Source organism: Hipposideros armiger, unplaced genomic scaffold (assembly GCF_001890085.2).
Source record: "Hipposideros armiger isolate ML-2016 unplaced genomic scaffold, ASM189008v1 scaffold_410, whole genome shotgun sequence".
Lineage (NCBI taxonomy): Eukaryota > Metazoa > Chordata > Mammalia > Chiroptera > Hipposideridae > Hipposideros > Hipposideros armiger.
Window position 1 is genome coordinate 1,582,574 of NW_017731760.1, and position 17,656 is coordinate 1,600,229.

The following is a 17,656-nucleotide window of genomic DNA, read 5'->3' on the forward strand; positions in this document are numbered from 1 at the left end:
TAAATTCTGATATTTAAAACATCACTAGGATATTCAAACCTTAAGAGACAGTCTATGAGTTAACCAAAATCAAAACAACAAAAATCGTCTGGCCTATTCTCCCACCCCTTTCCAAATTATAAAAGATCATCAATTTTATGCTCTTGGTTTTGCTGGATATTAAAAGTCGCAAAAGCATTCTCCAAAGGATACATTGTTTAAATGTAAAACAAGTATTCTACCAAAAAATGAAGCTTACCATGTCAGTTAACAACTATACAGCAGACAATTCTTTCACAGTACAATATTAAAGTCATGAATGTTAAGGGGTCTTTCCAAAATGGAAGAAAAAAAGGTTATAGTCCTGCATTTTCAGAATTATAATATTTGGCAGATTCAAACATGAAAACAAACAAGACTTTTGATAGACTCTTAAATACATACTACTTACATGACACCTTGTAGAACTTTCTGGGGATCAGGGTCAAATAGCCTGTCAACATAGTGGCGACTGCTAGCTGTTACTTCCTAGAAAGTGGGGGGAAAAATTATAACATCTGAAGCCATGCAAATAACAAATTCACAGCATCACCCACAACATCAAATAGCTATATAATCTAACTTAAGGTAGATGCATTTGAAATTCTATAAAATACTTATATTAAATCATTCTGAGAAAAGCTTGTGACATAAGATGACATAAGTAATAAGACGGGGAAGAAAGAAGATACCTGGTTCTCACTAAAAACCCAACTAGACAATAGAACCTTTGTGGTGAACCCTGCAAGCTTTGCCAACAGAGGATCTGGGCATAAGTGTTAAGAAGTAGCTAAGTTAATTAGTGTTGGAGGTCACCTACATACAAATAAGAGATAGGAATGTTGCTTCTGTTTAGTACCCACTGAAGGCAGAGAAAGTCTGGCTGTCAGCAAGTGAGAAGGATAAGGACTTTAAGAACCATCTATGAGGGGCAGTTTATGTGCAAGAGGAAGACCCTCCGACGGATGCAGAGTAGCTGCACTGCTGGGAGGCAGACATATATAAAAAAGAAAAACTAAAATAAAGAGTTGCCACCCTTTCTGTGAGGGAAAAACAATGAAGAATTAGAGTGATTTTTCAGGTCCAAAACAGTTACCTAGTCTGAACCGGCTAAGGCTGGATAGAAGAGGGAGAGTTAGAGCATAATGGGTTAAGAGGAGACACTTACCTCCTTTTATTTGTATACTGGAGCTTGCTTTATTATCTTGTTTCTTGTAATACTTATTTTGGGGAGGCGATCGTGATTTTTTATATTTAATTTTCAATACTTAACATTATTTACACATATAAACATATAAACACAGAACATCCGTTTAAGTAGCCAGAGAAAAAGCATTTTTGTCCCTTGCTGTTTCTTTCTAATGCCTGCTGGAATACACTCATGGACAGCTACCCATTCGCAATAAATTATTATAGAGAAGAGGAAATACTCTTCCAGTTTACCCAGAACCCCTAATGGGAAAAGAGTTAATTGCCAAGACACAGTGCCAACTTAGGCTTCTGAGTCATGAAAAATAACTCTGAAGAAAAGCTACATAAATTCTAATTTCTGACAATACAATTAATCCAAAAACCTAAGCATATTTTCATAGCATAAACTTGCTACCAAAATACCCTCATACGCAACTCAAATACCCACACTTAGTATTTACTCCATTTATAAAGAACAAACAGTGGCAGCAAAAGCATAACTAATGAAAATTCTTATACCCATGAGGGTACTATTTAAGTACCTGCTAACAGGGTCTGGTTTCCTCAAAATAAAAGAATCACAGAGTTAGGACTCGATAATGATCTGTCCCAATCCCTTGGTGAACAAATGAGGGATGATCTTCACCCAGATGTCAGATTGTCAAATGTTAAGTAGGGATGTAAACAACTGTACAGATACATCAAGAAATAATATATCAAGAGCAAAATCCAGGGTAAAACTGAACGCAGCAGTCCTGTAATAAAAACAGGTGAGTTCTGTCAGTTCACTTGAGCATATGCGCTTTCCTGGCTTCCCAATGTGCTGAGTTCTTCTGAGCATCTGAACCTTGGCCTCCCTCCTATTTAGGGACTAATCTTGGATTTCACTGCTCCTCTCCACACTCTCCAACAGCTTCTACATCTCTTGCCTCTCAATGTGTTTTAAAAAAAGGTATTTGGTTTTAAGACCTGTATCTTAAACAACATAAATTTCACCCATTAGTAGCAGCTTTCTTTACTGTTCTATGCCAGGTTCATTCAATTTAACAAGCATTGAGTACCTACTGTATGTAAGGCACTGGGGAAGTCATTAAAGATTTAATGCCAGTCTCTGCCCTCAATAACGCATATTCTATTGTAATTGTGTTTACATATTTATATTCCCTACTTGAATACAAAACAGAAGTATACACATATAAAGGCACACTGAGAAGGGAGTTAATAAACCAGGAGAATCAGTGAAAGCTTCTTAGGAGTTGGTTTTGGAAAATGAGTAAGAATGCACAAGAATAGACAAGGAAAGAAACAGAGAATCAGTGTCATTGATCACTGCCATAGGGCATGTGCAGCCAGCGCCCATCTGCGAGTATACCAGTAGCTGGCACTGAAAAAGGAGGGAGGGTAGAGAGGTGACAACAGAATGTAAAACACAAAAGGCTAACCAACAGGTAATTGGAGAGTTCAGATCGCCTTTTGGTTCAAGTTCTATGCTAGGTGTCAAAGAAGGTAGAAGAGAATGTTAAGTCAGAGCCTTGCACTGAAGGAGCTTCCAATCTAATAAGGTCAGTCATGTACACAAAAAAATAATCCTCCGACCTGCCTAGGCATGAGCAAGCTGAGGCGACATAGCCACTTATTCAATCTTATTTTACTTTGTGCTTTTTCCTAACATATTCATTTGTCTGTCCATATGGGACAATTCGTATTGCACTGCTTTCCTTTGTAGATCAGGTCACCTCTTTCTCAGCCCTCGTTTCTTTCAAAAGGCAGCCTAGAAATGTAAGAACTTGAGAGAGAAGGCAGTTGGTGCAGATATTAAATAGGTTGGTCAGGGAAAGCTTCTCTAAGAACGTAACATTTGAACAAATACCTGAAGAAGGTGAAGGAGTTAAGTCATGCAGCTATCTGGGTACAAAGCTTTTCAGGCAAAGAGAACAGCCAATGCAAAGGCTCTGAAATGGGAAGTGTCCGTTGTGATCAAAGAACAGGCCATTGCATAGCTGGAGCAGAATGAGCAAAGGAGAACGCAGTAGGAGACGCGGTCAGAGAAGAATGGCCAGATGGTGAGAAGCTGTGTGGGCCAATATGACAGCCACTGGCCTCAGATGGCTACTGGGCATCTTGAAATATGGCTAGAAACGGAATTTAAAACATTTTTAACTTTAATTAAAATATAAATTTAAAAACCAACACTGGATTCAGTTATTAGAAAACTCTTAAGAGTGTTTAGAACTACATGGGTGTGTAAATCTACTTTTTCTACTCTAAATTTTATGAAACCTAAATACCAAACAAGTATCTCCAATCAAAATTTGGTAACCAAATTGTGTAAAAGACACATCAGATTTTGAAGATTTTATATATAAAAAAAATAATTTCATTAGTAATTACTTACATCGATTATATGTTGAAATAATACTTTGATATCAGTTTAAATAAGGTATTAAAATCAATTTCATGTTTTCTTTTTACTTTTATAGCATGGCTGCTAGAAAATTTAAAATTACATATGTGGCTTGCACTGTTTTTCCACTGCACAGCACTGGTATACAGCCTTGGTCACTGTAAGAATTTTGATTTTTATGGTGCGAGGTGGAAAAACAGAGATATGATCTGACTTGTTTGAAAAGGATCACTCTAGCTGCCATTTTAGGAACAAATGTATGTAGAGGGGCTAGAGGCCAAAAGCAGGGATACTATGTAGGGGCTATTTCAATAATCAGAAATACTGTTATTTCAGATTGAAGACGATGGTAGCCTGGACTAGGCAAGAGTTCTGGGGTAGTAAGATTCACTCAGATTCCGGATAAATGTTGAAGTTGAGATGGCTGCCAAACTGGATATGCTGTCAGACTAGATGTAGGGTGTGAAAAAAGAGAGGAGCCGAGGATAACACTTAAGGTTTCTTCTGCCTGAGCAGCTAGAAAGATTGAGTTGCTGGTTAATGACATGAGAAAGGTTGTGGGCGATGCAGGTTTGAGTGAGAAGATCAAAAGTTCAGTTTGGGACATGTTAAGATTGAGAACTTGATTAGACATTCAATTGAGAACGTCAAGTTGGCAGTTGGATATATAAGTCTAGAGCTTGGAAAGGAGTTGTGGGGCACAGGAACAAATCAGGGAGCTGTTTAAAGCAAGGCCTGAAGACTGAACTCTGGAACACTCGAACAAGCAGTCAGGGTGGTGGAAAGAAACCCAAGAAGCCAAATGAGAGAACGTTTCAAGGAGGGGGTGATCACATATGCTAAATCTACTACTGTGTAGCAGGAGGTGATGACCAAGACCTGACCACTGAATTGAGGAATGTGGAGGCCGTTGGTGGTAATCTTGACAATAGCAGTATAGGCAGAGTGGTGCGGCCAAAGCCTGCTCAGAAGTGGTTTAAGAGAGAATGGGAAAAGAGGAATTAGAAAAAGTAAATATAGACAGCTCTTTCAAGAGCTTTCATTGTAAAGGGGAGTGAGGGCATGGAATAGTAGCTCGAGGGAGAAGTTGCGTCAGGAGAGCTTTTTTTACAAAAGATCGAATAAATTAGAGCATGCTTAATCATTGATGGAAACTTTTTTAATAGAGAAGAAAAACTGATGTTGCATTGGGGCAGGGGGAGAACTTTCAGGATAATGGTCACAAATAATTGAGGGGGAATGGGATTTACTGACCAAGTAGAGCATGGAAGAAAGTACAATAATCAGAGGGAATTAATTAGGTGGATATGCTAGTGAGAGCTTTGTAGACATTCTCTCTAATTACTTCTATTTTTTGAGATGAAAAATGGCAGGGATGGAGGTGCGGAGTGGGAAGGTTGGCAGTTTGAAGAATGAGGAGAAGGAATAAGACACTGAATGGGCCAGGAAAAGGTACCAGGACTGCCAGGCAGCACTAACCCTCTTGAGGTTGATAACTATGAATCTAAAGTGAGACCAAGTCAGCATGGCTTTCTTCCAGGTACATTAAAATGTACAGAAAATGCACACGAAAAAGAGAGCTAAATTTAATGGGGGTTGGAATTTCACCAGACAAAGCGAGAGGAAAGGGGTCAGCTCAGTTGAGGATGTATGCAAGGTTGTGATTATGATGGGCCTATTGAAGGCCAATAAAAGTTGTAGAATTATATACTATAGGGAACAGAGGGATTGAAGGATTATTGGCACTGGGGTTGAAGGAGGCATGCTTTGAGAGGACAGAATGTGGTGGCCAGGATGTTTGAAATTGAGATTATGGAGGGATTTTAATTATTAGTAAGGTCAAGATCTAGGAAATGACTATGAAGAAGTGCCTAAAGGCAGGACAGGGAATATGATCAGTGGGGAAGTCTAGAGTTTTAGAAAGATTATCTACGAACATAATAAAATTTCCAGAAGTGAACACAGAAGTAATGCTAGAAAAGTGACCATGAGCTAGGAGCTAAAATCTTAAGGAAACAAGGGGGAATGACCCAGGGGTTCCATAGATGAGTACAACAAGGTAGGCTGATGAGATTCTGAGTTGGAGTGTTTCAAGAAGATGGAGAGAGGGGTCTGACAAGAGCAAGGAGGAACAAGGCTCTATCTCCATCTCTAGATGGAGTGATATGAGGGATGTGGGAGGGAAAAAAGCCACCTGCTGAGAAGATTACAAGAGAAAGCTGGGAAAAAGAGTGTTATCAGGCAAAAAGCTCAGTTGAGGCTAAAAAACATGAAGGTGCCTTTCAAAGAAGAGGCTGAGGATAAGAGAAACCAGTGAAAACAGCAGGAGAAAGGCAATGGATCTGGATACAGAAACAAATGGACAGAGTTGCATGAGCATGAGGAATGACCCCAGGGTCCTGGACTTCTTCTGGCAGTTGCTGTAAACAGAGATAAAGGGATTGATCCTGATGACCTCCTCAAGAGAAAGAACAGGAGTGAGGCTGTGATACTGGGAGACACAGGGGTGGAGAGAATCTGGGGGCGCTTCTTCATTTGTGCAAACAACAGTGTGCACGCTGGGGAGAGACAGTTTGATCTGGCCACTTCCTATTTACTCCAGAAATATGAGAAGCACTGGGGTTCTCTCTTCCCTTCTGCCCATAACAAGGTAAGGAAGGTTTCTGATGTTTTGGCCTCTCAAGATGTGGCTTTACCTTCACTTCAAAACACCAATGTCCTTTTAAACTACTTGTGTAGCTTCCCGTAGCTGGAAGGGGCTGGGTACGTGGTGATTCCTCCATTTTTCCAACCAACAGAGTGAAGATGTCAAGCAGCCAGGCTGAAGCTCGGCGTACAGCGTGTGCCCGTGAAAAAGAGCAAAACCAGCCAGGGTCGGACTGTGACCTCTGCCTTTTTGGCACAAGATTTCAAACAAGTGACCTAGCAAGTCTTCAAAACCTGGCTCTGAACTCATTGTACACATTCAAAGCTGCAGTACAGCCTCTGCAAATGTATGTATTAAAAACCTGTGACATTTTATGCTTAATAGTACACCCCAAGTTATAGTATGTGAAAATGTACATGGGTCCCTTCAGCAGAAAGTTTGTAGACACCAAATTTGTGAATTAGAGTTAATTCTACGAACTGAATTGAATCTCCTGTGTGTACAAATGGGTACTGATCACTCGAAGAAAGGGAGGAAGGGGAGGGAGGGAGGGAAGGAGGAAAACTTGAAGCAAATTTCTTCTTGTAGGAAAACAAAAACAGAAACAGGTAATGAGTTGAATTCCATTGTGAAGTATAATGTGGAAGCAATGTCCCTTTTATTAGGGTGACCATCTGTGACAAACAGCCTCTGAAATGGTTCCCAATGATCCCATCTCCTGGTATGCAAGCCCAGTGTAATGTCTCCCCTTGAGTGAAGACTAGAACAGTGGCCTGATTCTAGCAAATATGGAGAATGCAGCAGAGGTGATGGGATGTCATTTCAGCACCCTCTCCCTCTCCCTCTTTCTCCCCTCCACTGTATGCGGTCGCGTGCGAGCGCGCGTGCGCGCGCGCACACACACACACATACACACACACACACACAGTGAAAAGCTGGCTTCCATGCTGTGAGTTGTCCTATGAAGAGGCCCACATGACACGGAACTGAGGCTCCTGGCCAAGAGCCAGCAAGGAACTGAGGCCCCTCAGTCCAAAAGCCCACATGTAACAGCCCTGCCAATAACCATGTGACCGAACTTGGAAACAAGTTCTACCTCAATTGAGCCCTCAGGTGAGATGTGGCTCTTGCTGACACCCTGACTACAACCTCACAAGGGACTTGTGGACAGAGGTACCAGCTAAGCCACACCTGAATTCCTGACCTACAGAAACCAAGAGATAATAAACATTTTAAGCAGCTAAGTAAATGAGGAAAAATAAGTGTGTTCAACAGAAGTTTTGGAGTGAAATTAGGAGTTTATTAGACAATGAACAATGACACTTTAAAGGTTAATAAGAAAATATCAAACTATGTTTTATTTATGAAAGTCTTGCTCTATGTATATGATATGTCATTAAATATAACGTTCTTTATTTCTAACACTCTCAGGTATTATGTGGTAGGAAGAACACATAATCTGGCATTTTTTAAGACTGGAGTTCGAGTCCTACCACTTACAAGTTTGTGACTTAGGGCAAAAATAAAATTCTGAGACTGTTTCTTCAACTATAAAATGGTGATGTTACCACAGAGCTCACTCAGCATGTGGATCAAATGAGAACATAAGGAAAACCCCTTGTAAACTGTAAAAGTGCCACCCAAATACTGATTACAGAGAAATCCTATTTTTGTACAAAAAAGATCATTGTTTTAAGTGCACTAATGCCTCTCTTGGTTATTCACATTCATACTCAGGATTGAAGCCTAATTATTCAGACAAAAATACCTTTTCTCACCTAATAGCCAGCCGCTTTCTCTTAGAGCAAGTTAAGTTAAGTACTTAGGAAGAAATAAATATGCAGATGAGTGCTGAACTTAAAAATCTAAACTTTTCATTACTTGAGATTCTTTAAAAAAATCACTAAAAATGTATAAAGTAATAATTTGTGCAGTTTTTATCACTAACTATGGGTGTTACACCATGGACACAGAGACAGTATAAGATCACAATTAAGAATTCCAATGTATATAGTTAAGGAGTAATTAATCATTTTATAGTGGTCTCTCTCCCATACAACCAAACCAGAAAGAAAAGGTAGACAGATAACAAATATTTTTATCATACATGACACTTGCTTAGTATGTTATAGTTTACAATTTCGTATCTATTTTCTCATTTAATTCATATGCTCTTTAGAAATTAAAGTATAATTATCAAGGGGAAATTCTGACCCCTAAAAAAATGAATGTTTAAACTAGTGGTTGCTAATCAAAATTTAATATGTTAATTATTCGACAAACTACTAGAACTTCAAAAGAAAACTGTTCATAATGTTCATCATTCGGCATTGTCAAGGAAAATCTTGGTTTGGGGGAAAGACGAAAGAAACACAAGCAAAAAAAAATAAGATGTTTGAACTCTTATAAAGATTCAGTTTAAAAGCTATTTCAGACTGAAATTCAACATATGAATATCTTTAATTTACCAGGTATTATGCTCGGTGCTGGTAATAGAGAGATAAGATAGCGTCCCTTACCCTCAAGGCATTCACAACACAGGAAGGAAGCAGACATGTAAGCAAGTTACAAGTGTAACTTGTAACACATGATAAATATAACCATAAAAGTGGATACAAGATTAATAATGGAAGGGGATGTCTAAGCAGTGAGGAAAGACTAATATTAATTTGTCAACAAGAGAGGGGAAAAAAATGACAAGTACTCTAGGTAGAAAGTACAACACATGCAAAAGAGAATTCTGAAGCAATGCGGTGCATTTGAAAAATGCCGTTTAGTATTATAATGATATAGTATGCACTTGGAAATACAAAACAAAGCTGAAGCTGTACTATTATTCAGCCAGTCAACAAATATTTAAACAGCTATGCCAGCACTCTAGGCAACGAACAAGGACACCCCCCACCCCAAAAAAGCCCACCTCTGCAGAGCTTACATTTCAGCAAGGGGAGAAAGACAAAAAGCAATGAACATAATAAATAAATAAATAAATAATATAGACTAGGAGGCTATACATGCTATGGGAAAAATGTTTAATAACACATTTTATTTCCACGTCCTTACACTATACACTGTCACAAGCTAGGGGAAAGAAGTACAGCAGAGAAAGAGGGAGGTATGCTAAGATACACACACCATTCAGGTCCCATGCTCTCAACAGTCCTAAACGGGCATAGCACTACTCCATAAGATACATTCTGTAAATCCAAGGAAGTGGTTTTGCTGTCAAAATGACAACAGGTAATACTGATACCTAGTGGACAAGGACTAAGGATGCCAGGTGTTCTGCAATGCATGGGACAATTGGCCCGCATCCCAAAAAACTTTCCACTATGCAGTCATGTAGGCAAGAAATCCATTTTTAATTATCTGAGACTAGAATCTAACTCTATTTTACATATAAACACAAAATATGTTTTGTATCATTTTACTATACAATCAATTTTCCAAGAATGCAATTCCCACATAAATAAAAGGTTATATTTTGACCTGTTAGGAACTTTACCAAAAGTTATTCATTTCAGAGAGTCATACACAAAAAAACCACCACTTAGTGCATTTAAGTAACCATTACAACATACCTATGTCAGTCCATAGTGTAGAGGTCACATTCATAGTCAAACTACACACATTTGCACATATATCACTACTTTATTACTTCTTTCTAGAATAGTAGTGTCTGAGTATTTACTTATTTAAATGATATAAATTAGTTTCCTGCTCTTTCTCCCTTAATACAGTTGGGGTATTACACCAACTCTTTATTTAAAGTTACATGAGAGGACAGGTATCTTATCTATGGATTTCACTTCAGGGCAGCCAAGCAGGTACCACAACAGGTGTTAAGTCTGGCAGAGTTGAGAACCACTAACTGCAACAGCCAATGTTCCAGTCAACAGGGAGCCCCAGAAAGTATTCCCCATCCCCCAAACAACTTGAAACCAAAATTTGATTTTGTAATGTCTTCAAAACTCTCAGTCCAAAACAATGCTTCCTTTTGTCACTTTGACAATTTTCTGAAATGCCAAATAAATGGCTTAGATCAGTCATAAATTCAAGTTACTCATTACAAAGCCCAGGAACACTTGATGTGTTTGTATTTGCTCCTAAAGATACTAGGGCTGTCACAATCCAGAATATCAGCTGGATACTTTAATATCAGCATTTTATTGAACTTTGCCTTAATTTCAAATTATATGGCCTCCCCCTTAGTTCTGGTGAATAGTTAAACTCACAAAATCCTAAATACTACTGCCTTACTGTTGGAAGAGTTCTGGAGAAACACAGTACTTCTCTGCCAGAGCATTTATCTCACTATTAAACAAAAGTAACTCCTACACAATTCTTTCCTAATTTTGAGGCAAAATATCTGCCTCCCTCTGGAAAATACAAAAAGGATAACATCATCGACAAAGACTAACTTTTTCCTTGCAGACAGCTATCTATCATGGCCTTCCAATGTATCCCAAAATTTCCACTCACTTCCCAAAGGAAGAAAAATCAGAAGAAAATGCCCAAGTATCATTTAAAATCCAAGATTTTGGGTTTTTTTTTTCTTTGTTTGCTTTCTTTTCTTTTACTTCTTGTATTCTGGTAAATGTCTGGCCAAATTATGACTCAATTAGATGTTCATTAAATTTTTTCAGACCCATCACATAGTATTTTTGTAACTATTTTTATCTTTTTTATTTTTATCATGAATTCATTCTTGGTGTTTCTAGACTTTCATGGCATCATCCCTCTCCAGATTAATCAAAGCCCTGCTTTTTTGCAGCCTCTAGCAACTTTGGGAAGTTTATAAAACGGCACTGCACAGTTTGGCTGGGTCCCATCATTATAGAATGTAACATACTTATAACAACCAAGATTCCTAGAATATAATCTACTTTTAATTTCACAATACAATCATAAAAATATTTAAATATATAATTTTAAACTTAATCTTCTTGGATAAGAGGCAACCCTGACCGCTCAATAAATAATTAAGACTGAAAAGCAGGCTTTACATTGTAATATAACATATTTAAATATAAATAGTAAATAAATCAGTGCTCATAAAGTTTGAAAATAAAATTCTAAAATGTAAGTCTGTACACAATTTTTTTTAATTTAGGTGTTTGGAAATCTGAACCTGACCCTTTATGTAATAGCATATCACAGTGGGCAAGTCAGCCTCCCTGGGTCTGTTTTCCCCAATTAAAAAAATGCCAAGAATGAACTAGAGATTATCTGCAGGTTTCTTTAGGCAAAGATTCCATAATTTTACACTCACACAAAGGGGGGGGGATCTCTTTTTCACAATAGAGAAATCAGGCACAATTAGATTTAAAGGTATATAGGGCCGGTCGAGTGGCGCGATGGTTAAGGAACTGGCTTTGGGACGCCAGAGGGCCCTGACTCGGATCCCACATGTGAGGGCCAGTGACACTGCCCTCCACAGCTAAGATGCTGAACTGCAGCTCGACCTGGAGCTGGGCTGCCTTGAGTCGCCAGCGACAGCGTAGGCTGCAGCCCCTGTGGTAGTGGGTTGCCATGGGCTACCGTATGTAGCCAGCAGCCAGCGTGAGCGGCCAGCTGCCGCAGTGAGCGGCCGTCCAGAAGCCGGCGACTGATCGGCCTCACCCGGGAAGAGCGCAATGATGGTGCCAACTTGGGCCAGTGAAGCAACGTCCTCCACAACTAGATTGAAGAACAAAAACAACAGCAACTTGTCTGTTCCCCTTCCCCCAATTCCCCAGCACTGTTCCTATCCCCCCAAATCCCCAATAAAAATCTTTAAAAATAAATAAACAAAATAAAATAAAGGGATATAAAGAATAGCCTTTTCTTTTTTGGTAGTGAGGTTTTATTAAGTAATAAAATATTAATACAGGCCTTGTGTAAATAGCAACAATTGCTATAAACATGCTTTTGTGGTCACAAAAACTGAAAGCAATTTAGCATTCATGCTTCTTTCTAATTAGGTACTGCAACATCTATCCTTTTGAAGTACAGTACAAATTACGAGCGCTATGGACCTACATGACCTTTAAGGTTCCCTCTCACTATGAAGTTCTATTTGTTTACTCTTCAGTGTAGATGGAACTGTCTGAAGATTGAGGGATAAGAAGAGATCCCTCCAATAGAATAAATGAACTAAGTAAGAATCTATGGTGCAAAACAGCATAATCTGGAAGTCCCAAAGAGCAAGAATCATCTCTGGAGTATAGGAGTGACAAGGGTTGTGAGGAGTTTTGCAAAGATTGAGATATTCTCTGTGCTGGCTGAGGTTCATTTAAATGCCTCCCAAGATGATAATATAGTCCAGGAAATCTAATAGAATACATTCAAATGCCTACTTTTCGATCCTGACATAACAAGAGTCAGGCTATTCAGATATGGGTATGGTGTTATCCTGGGCTGTAAATTTAAATTATTATTCAAGATTGCAATCACATAATGACTTAGAGATCCTGAGTACCATATTTCATGGCATACCTCAGTAGTATTATCCAGACAGGCTAGCTGCCTCCTGACAAAAAATAGCCTTATTTGCTTCAGATTCTTAGAGGCAGTCAACACACTTGCCTTGGAGCTATCCATGGTGCTTGACTCAGACTCAGCTCTCCACTTCCAGCAATTGGTGTATTAGCTCTCCTGTTATAGTACCACTCAGGATCTGTCTAATCCATCAACCTCATTGTGGCCTGTGACAATCATGCCAATATTATGAGCCACTAATGATCGCCATCTATTCCACTCTGCCTGTGCCCAGACCCACAGTGCCTTACTTTGTCCTATCTTGGATCTCCAGCTAGTCTAGCTCTGCCTCCCAGGCCTGCTACACAAAGCCCTTTCTGTAGATAAAATACACCTTACGGAAAATCATTAACATTCTCTGGGCAAAAGATTGTGTGGTTCCCCCTAATGATACCTTACATGAGTTTTAAAGCTGCATTGTTACAATTTTTACCATTCTGAAATGATTTTAAGTGACTTTAAAGTTTTCCTATATGTGCTTTTGTGATTGACTTTGGGATGAGTAGAGAATAGAAATTACTAACTCAAGATGATGTGTGGGTTTCAGGGAATCCATGAACCCCTTGAAATTATGTGATTCTTTAGGCAAATGCATGTTTTTCTGGGAAAGAGGATGTTGAGACTGCTATCCTTAAAAGGCTAAGAACCGCTGATAAATATGCCGACGACTCCCAAATAATGATCATCACCCCACTTTTAAGCACTAGGCCTTTGTATCCATGGTGTAATAAATACATTGGGTCTTTGACCCAGTTCTTAGCACACAGCTCATAAAAACCCTTGGAATTTCCTGAGTGATGAGAGTGTCTCTGGTTATTCATGAGGAGCCCCTTTTGAGCACACCAGAGTTAATGCTAATGAATGATGAGGCTCAATAGCCGCAGGATGGGACTCATTACCCAAAAAGACCAAGTGATTAGAGGGTTGGAACTTTCAGTCCCACCTACCAACCTCTGGGAAGGGGAAGAGTCAGGGGGCTGGAGATTAAAGTTCTATAAAAAACTCTCTGATAAAATCTGATGAGCTTCTGGGTTGGTAAACGCACCCATGTGCCGGGGGGTGGGGGGGGCACACCCCAATTTCACAGAGACAGAAGTTCCTGTACTTGTGACCTTCCCGGATCTTGCCATATGTACCTCTTCATCTGGCTGTTCATCTGTATCTTTTATAATATCCTTTATAATAAATTGGTAAGCAAATGTTTTCCTGAGCTTTGTGAACTGTTCCAACAAATGATGGAACCCAAGGAGGGAGTCATGAGAAACTGATTTATCGCTGGTTGGTCGGAGGCACAGAAGAACAGGCTGGGCTTTGCAACTGGTGTCTGAAGCAAGGGCAGTCTTGCAGGGCTGAGTCCTTAACCTGTGGGATCTGACACTATCTCCAGGTAGACAGTGTCAGAATTGAGTTAAAGGCAATCCAGCTGGTACATACAGAGAATTGCTTGGTACGGAAAACACTCCAGAATATCCAAGTGCCTATTGAACACCTCTAAATGGATGTCCAGAAAACACTTCAAACTCAGCATATCCAAAATAAAACTTGTTTTTCCTCCTTACTCCCGTAACACATTCTTCTCCTAATCCTCACCATCTTAGTAGATGATAATCATCTAGTTGCAAAGGTAAAAATCCTGTGAATCATGCTTGATCATGATCATGGCTCTGTCCTTTTCCTCATTCCCCTTATCCAATCAGTCACCACTTAGAACTTTTTGAAAGCCTAATAAATTCTTAAAACACTCCTAAAGCAAAAGAATCATGTGTTCTAGAATCATTTTCCAGGTGGTAAAGACCTTCATGTATTAACAGATCCTATAGGCTGGAAATTCTTCCCACTGGACCAACAACTTATCATTTTGAATAGAAAGTATGAAGTCTCATAATTCCCCTTCCCTCAATAACTGTATTATGAATATACCAGAAAATTAAGCTAATTCTTTATTCTCTTGATTTTACGGAATGAGGTCAAAACAGTTTTCCTTTATCAAAGAGACAAGTGGAGGCTGTTTCTGCAAAACAGCTCTTATTTGGAATACCTTTCATTCCTATCTGACTAGTCCCAAGAATCATAGTTACACTGCTCAGTGAAGGCAGCTGTTCTCCAATTTCCAGAAAGTAACAGCAAATTTTCCTTTGTTAATAATTTCATATCTTTACCCAGAAACCAACATGATAGATGGCACTGCAAAACAATTGCCAAATCAGAAATAAAAAAGATACAAGTCAAAAATCACTGAAATTCCTGCCCCCTGGCACTATTTTAAAATTCTCAATGAGAATGAGAGGAGAGAGGAAGGCTAGATCTCTCCAAGAGAAAGCGAAAGACCCTATACAAAGGTGTTTCTAATTCTTGGTAAAGCTTAGAAGACTTCTTGAGCACTCATTGTCTGAACTCAGGGGGCAATCTTTCCTTACAGAGAGAGCAAGATGTCCGGAAACGTACAATGAGCATCTCCTGTTCTTCACACACTGCCAGGAAAGATTAGGAAGTTCATACTGATTAATTTATTTTAGATCACCTCCAGACATGCCCTGTGCTCATTGGTGCCTTGTAAAGTAAACTAATGGCAAACAATCAACAGATGCCAAATTCAAGCTTATACGATAGTTGGGCTTAACTTCTAACTATTGTCAGTTGTCCATGTTAAGAGAGCAAGTCAATTTGCAGCTTGAGGCTAGCAAAACAGACTAGTTCTGTATCTTGCCTGTGGTGGTAGTTACAGGTGATAAACTGATACATCCCTATACACATACTTATACCAATATTAATTTCCTGGCTTCAACATTGTACTATAGTAATGTTGTACAACGTTGTACTATAGTTATATAAAATGTAACCAAGGGAGTACACTGGGTGAAGTATACACAGGAATTTCTCTGCATTATCTTTGCAACTTACTGTGAATCTGTAATTATTTCAAAATAAAAAGTTTTTTAAAATGCAATCAATTTAAAATCATCCAAAAGCTTGGGAAACATAAGAGAATTTATAAGTTCTCTCATGTGCTATAATGCTAAGTGCACACCAAAGGAGGATAATGGGTGATCATGGTGCAGCCTAGAAAGAGCCGGAGAGTTTGTCCAATTCCCCAAAATAGATAGTTCAATCAAACATTTATTGAGTACATAGTATATGAGGACAGGGCTATAAACAGTAGTGGAATTAAGAAAAATAAATTAATTTACTCTCTAAGAAGATATGACAGAATAACTAGTAAAGGCCTAAGGGCCTCTGAAAAAGCAGTTGCCTTTGCCTGGAATGCTTTTCTAATTTTCTAGTTAGTTCTTACTCATCCTTAACTCTCAGCTCTCAGTCACTTCTTCAGGGAAACCCTCCCTAACTCTCCACACTACCCTTTATATTATATCAGATCCCCCTATTACGTGCTTATAACAGCACCCTATATTTTTCGTTTATAACACTAACTGCCACTCATAAACAAAGAACTGTGTGACCATTTGATATCTACTATTAGGCTAAAATCTCCAAAAGGGCAGACAGGTCTGTGTAGCTTGCCACTGGATACCCAAACCCAATGCCATGCAAATGACAGAGACTCAAAGTATATCATGTGAATAAATCTACGCAAAGCTATAATTCATATGTACAAATGAACAGGCTGACGTAAGAGTTACTGGAGTTTGGAAGAACCCTAGATCACTTCAACTTGAGAAAGCTAGCTTATATGGGATAGAAGGTGCATGTAGTTAGGGGATTAAAAATCTTATATCCAAAGCTGAGAATGAACTCTCAGTCTTGCAGCAATAAAACCCCACTAAAAAAACTGAAAAAGGGCGTGGCACGTTCAATGTGTTCTATAGAAAAATTAACGTGGAGAATGAACTGAGAGAGTAAGACACTTGAGGCAGTAAAAATACCTGCAAGGACACTGTGGTAATGCAGGCACAAAATGATAATGTCCTGAATGAGAAGGTGACCATGGGAGCAGACAGATGTGAGAGACACTAAGAGTAAAGAGCGAACAGAATTTAAGGACCGATTAGATATAGGGGCATGTAAAAGGGAAAGAGCCAGAGATGATTCAAGGGGTTTACAGTGAGTTATCAGTTAAAGATTGTACCATTAACAGAAATGGTTAAGTCATGACTAAGTCCTCTTAGGAGATGCAATGTGCTTTGTTGAAAGTGATGGATAACACCCAAACAATTGAAGATGTGAGATTAGATGGAGAAAAGTCAAGGATGGCAATGTACATGTGTGAGCTGACCGCAGTTATGGTTACAAGAGTGAATGAGATCTCTCAGAAGGGAGAGCCTATAAAGGGCCTTGAATAAAAATTCTTTAAAAACCATTTGATTTGCCCCTTGCTCAAATTATAGTCATTCATACTGTGAGCTCTGTGAGGGCATATCTAATCTCATCCTTACATTCCCAATAGTATACATTACAGGGTGTTGAGCATAACTGGTTCACAATAAGTAGCCTATTAAAGGAATCAATTATTTTAAAGATAATTTGATTAATATTTCCTGTTCCACTTGCACTGTGGGTTTCAAAAAGTGGCACCGTAGGTAGTACTTTGAAATGAAACAGGATTCACTTTAAATTAGTATAATCGGTGAGTTTTAAATCATTTATCAAAAGCTCTGACTTCCCAAGGTTCTAGGACTGAAGAACGGACAGACCAGACTTTGGGACTGTATAAACTTAAAATAATAATAATAATAATAATAATAAGCCCCCAATGAGACTAGGGCTAAAGCAAACCCCCACTAGAAGTAGGGAATACTCTTCAAGAAGTTTTTGAATAAAATTTTACAGGAAATATTGTTTACTGAGGAAGTGAAACAAATCAAAATTTTCAATTGTATGCACAAGTTAACAATATGCAAAAATTAAAGAAGTTTCAGGTG

At 38.8% G+C, this 17,656-nt stretch overlaps 1 protein-coding gene across 2 annotated transcripts in view; it reads right to left on the minus strand.

Moving 5' to 3' along the window:
* ARMC8 (armadillo repeat containing 8) overlaps positions 1-17,656 on the minus strand; it is a 105,855-nt gene that overhangs the window by 86,510 nt on the left and 1,689 nt on the right. The window contains exon 2 of one of the 2 annotated variants that reach the window (XM_019663918.1): positions 431-507. The exons of the other annotated variant lie outside the window; for it this stretch is intronic. Coding sequence (XP_019519463.1) covers positions 431-507 — 77 coding nt within the window. The remainder of the gene's footprint in view (positions 1-430; positions 508-17,656) is intronic. 2 annotated transcript variants of the gene reach the window in all.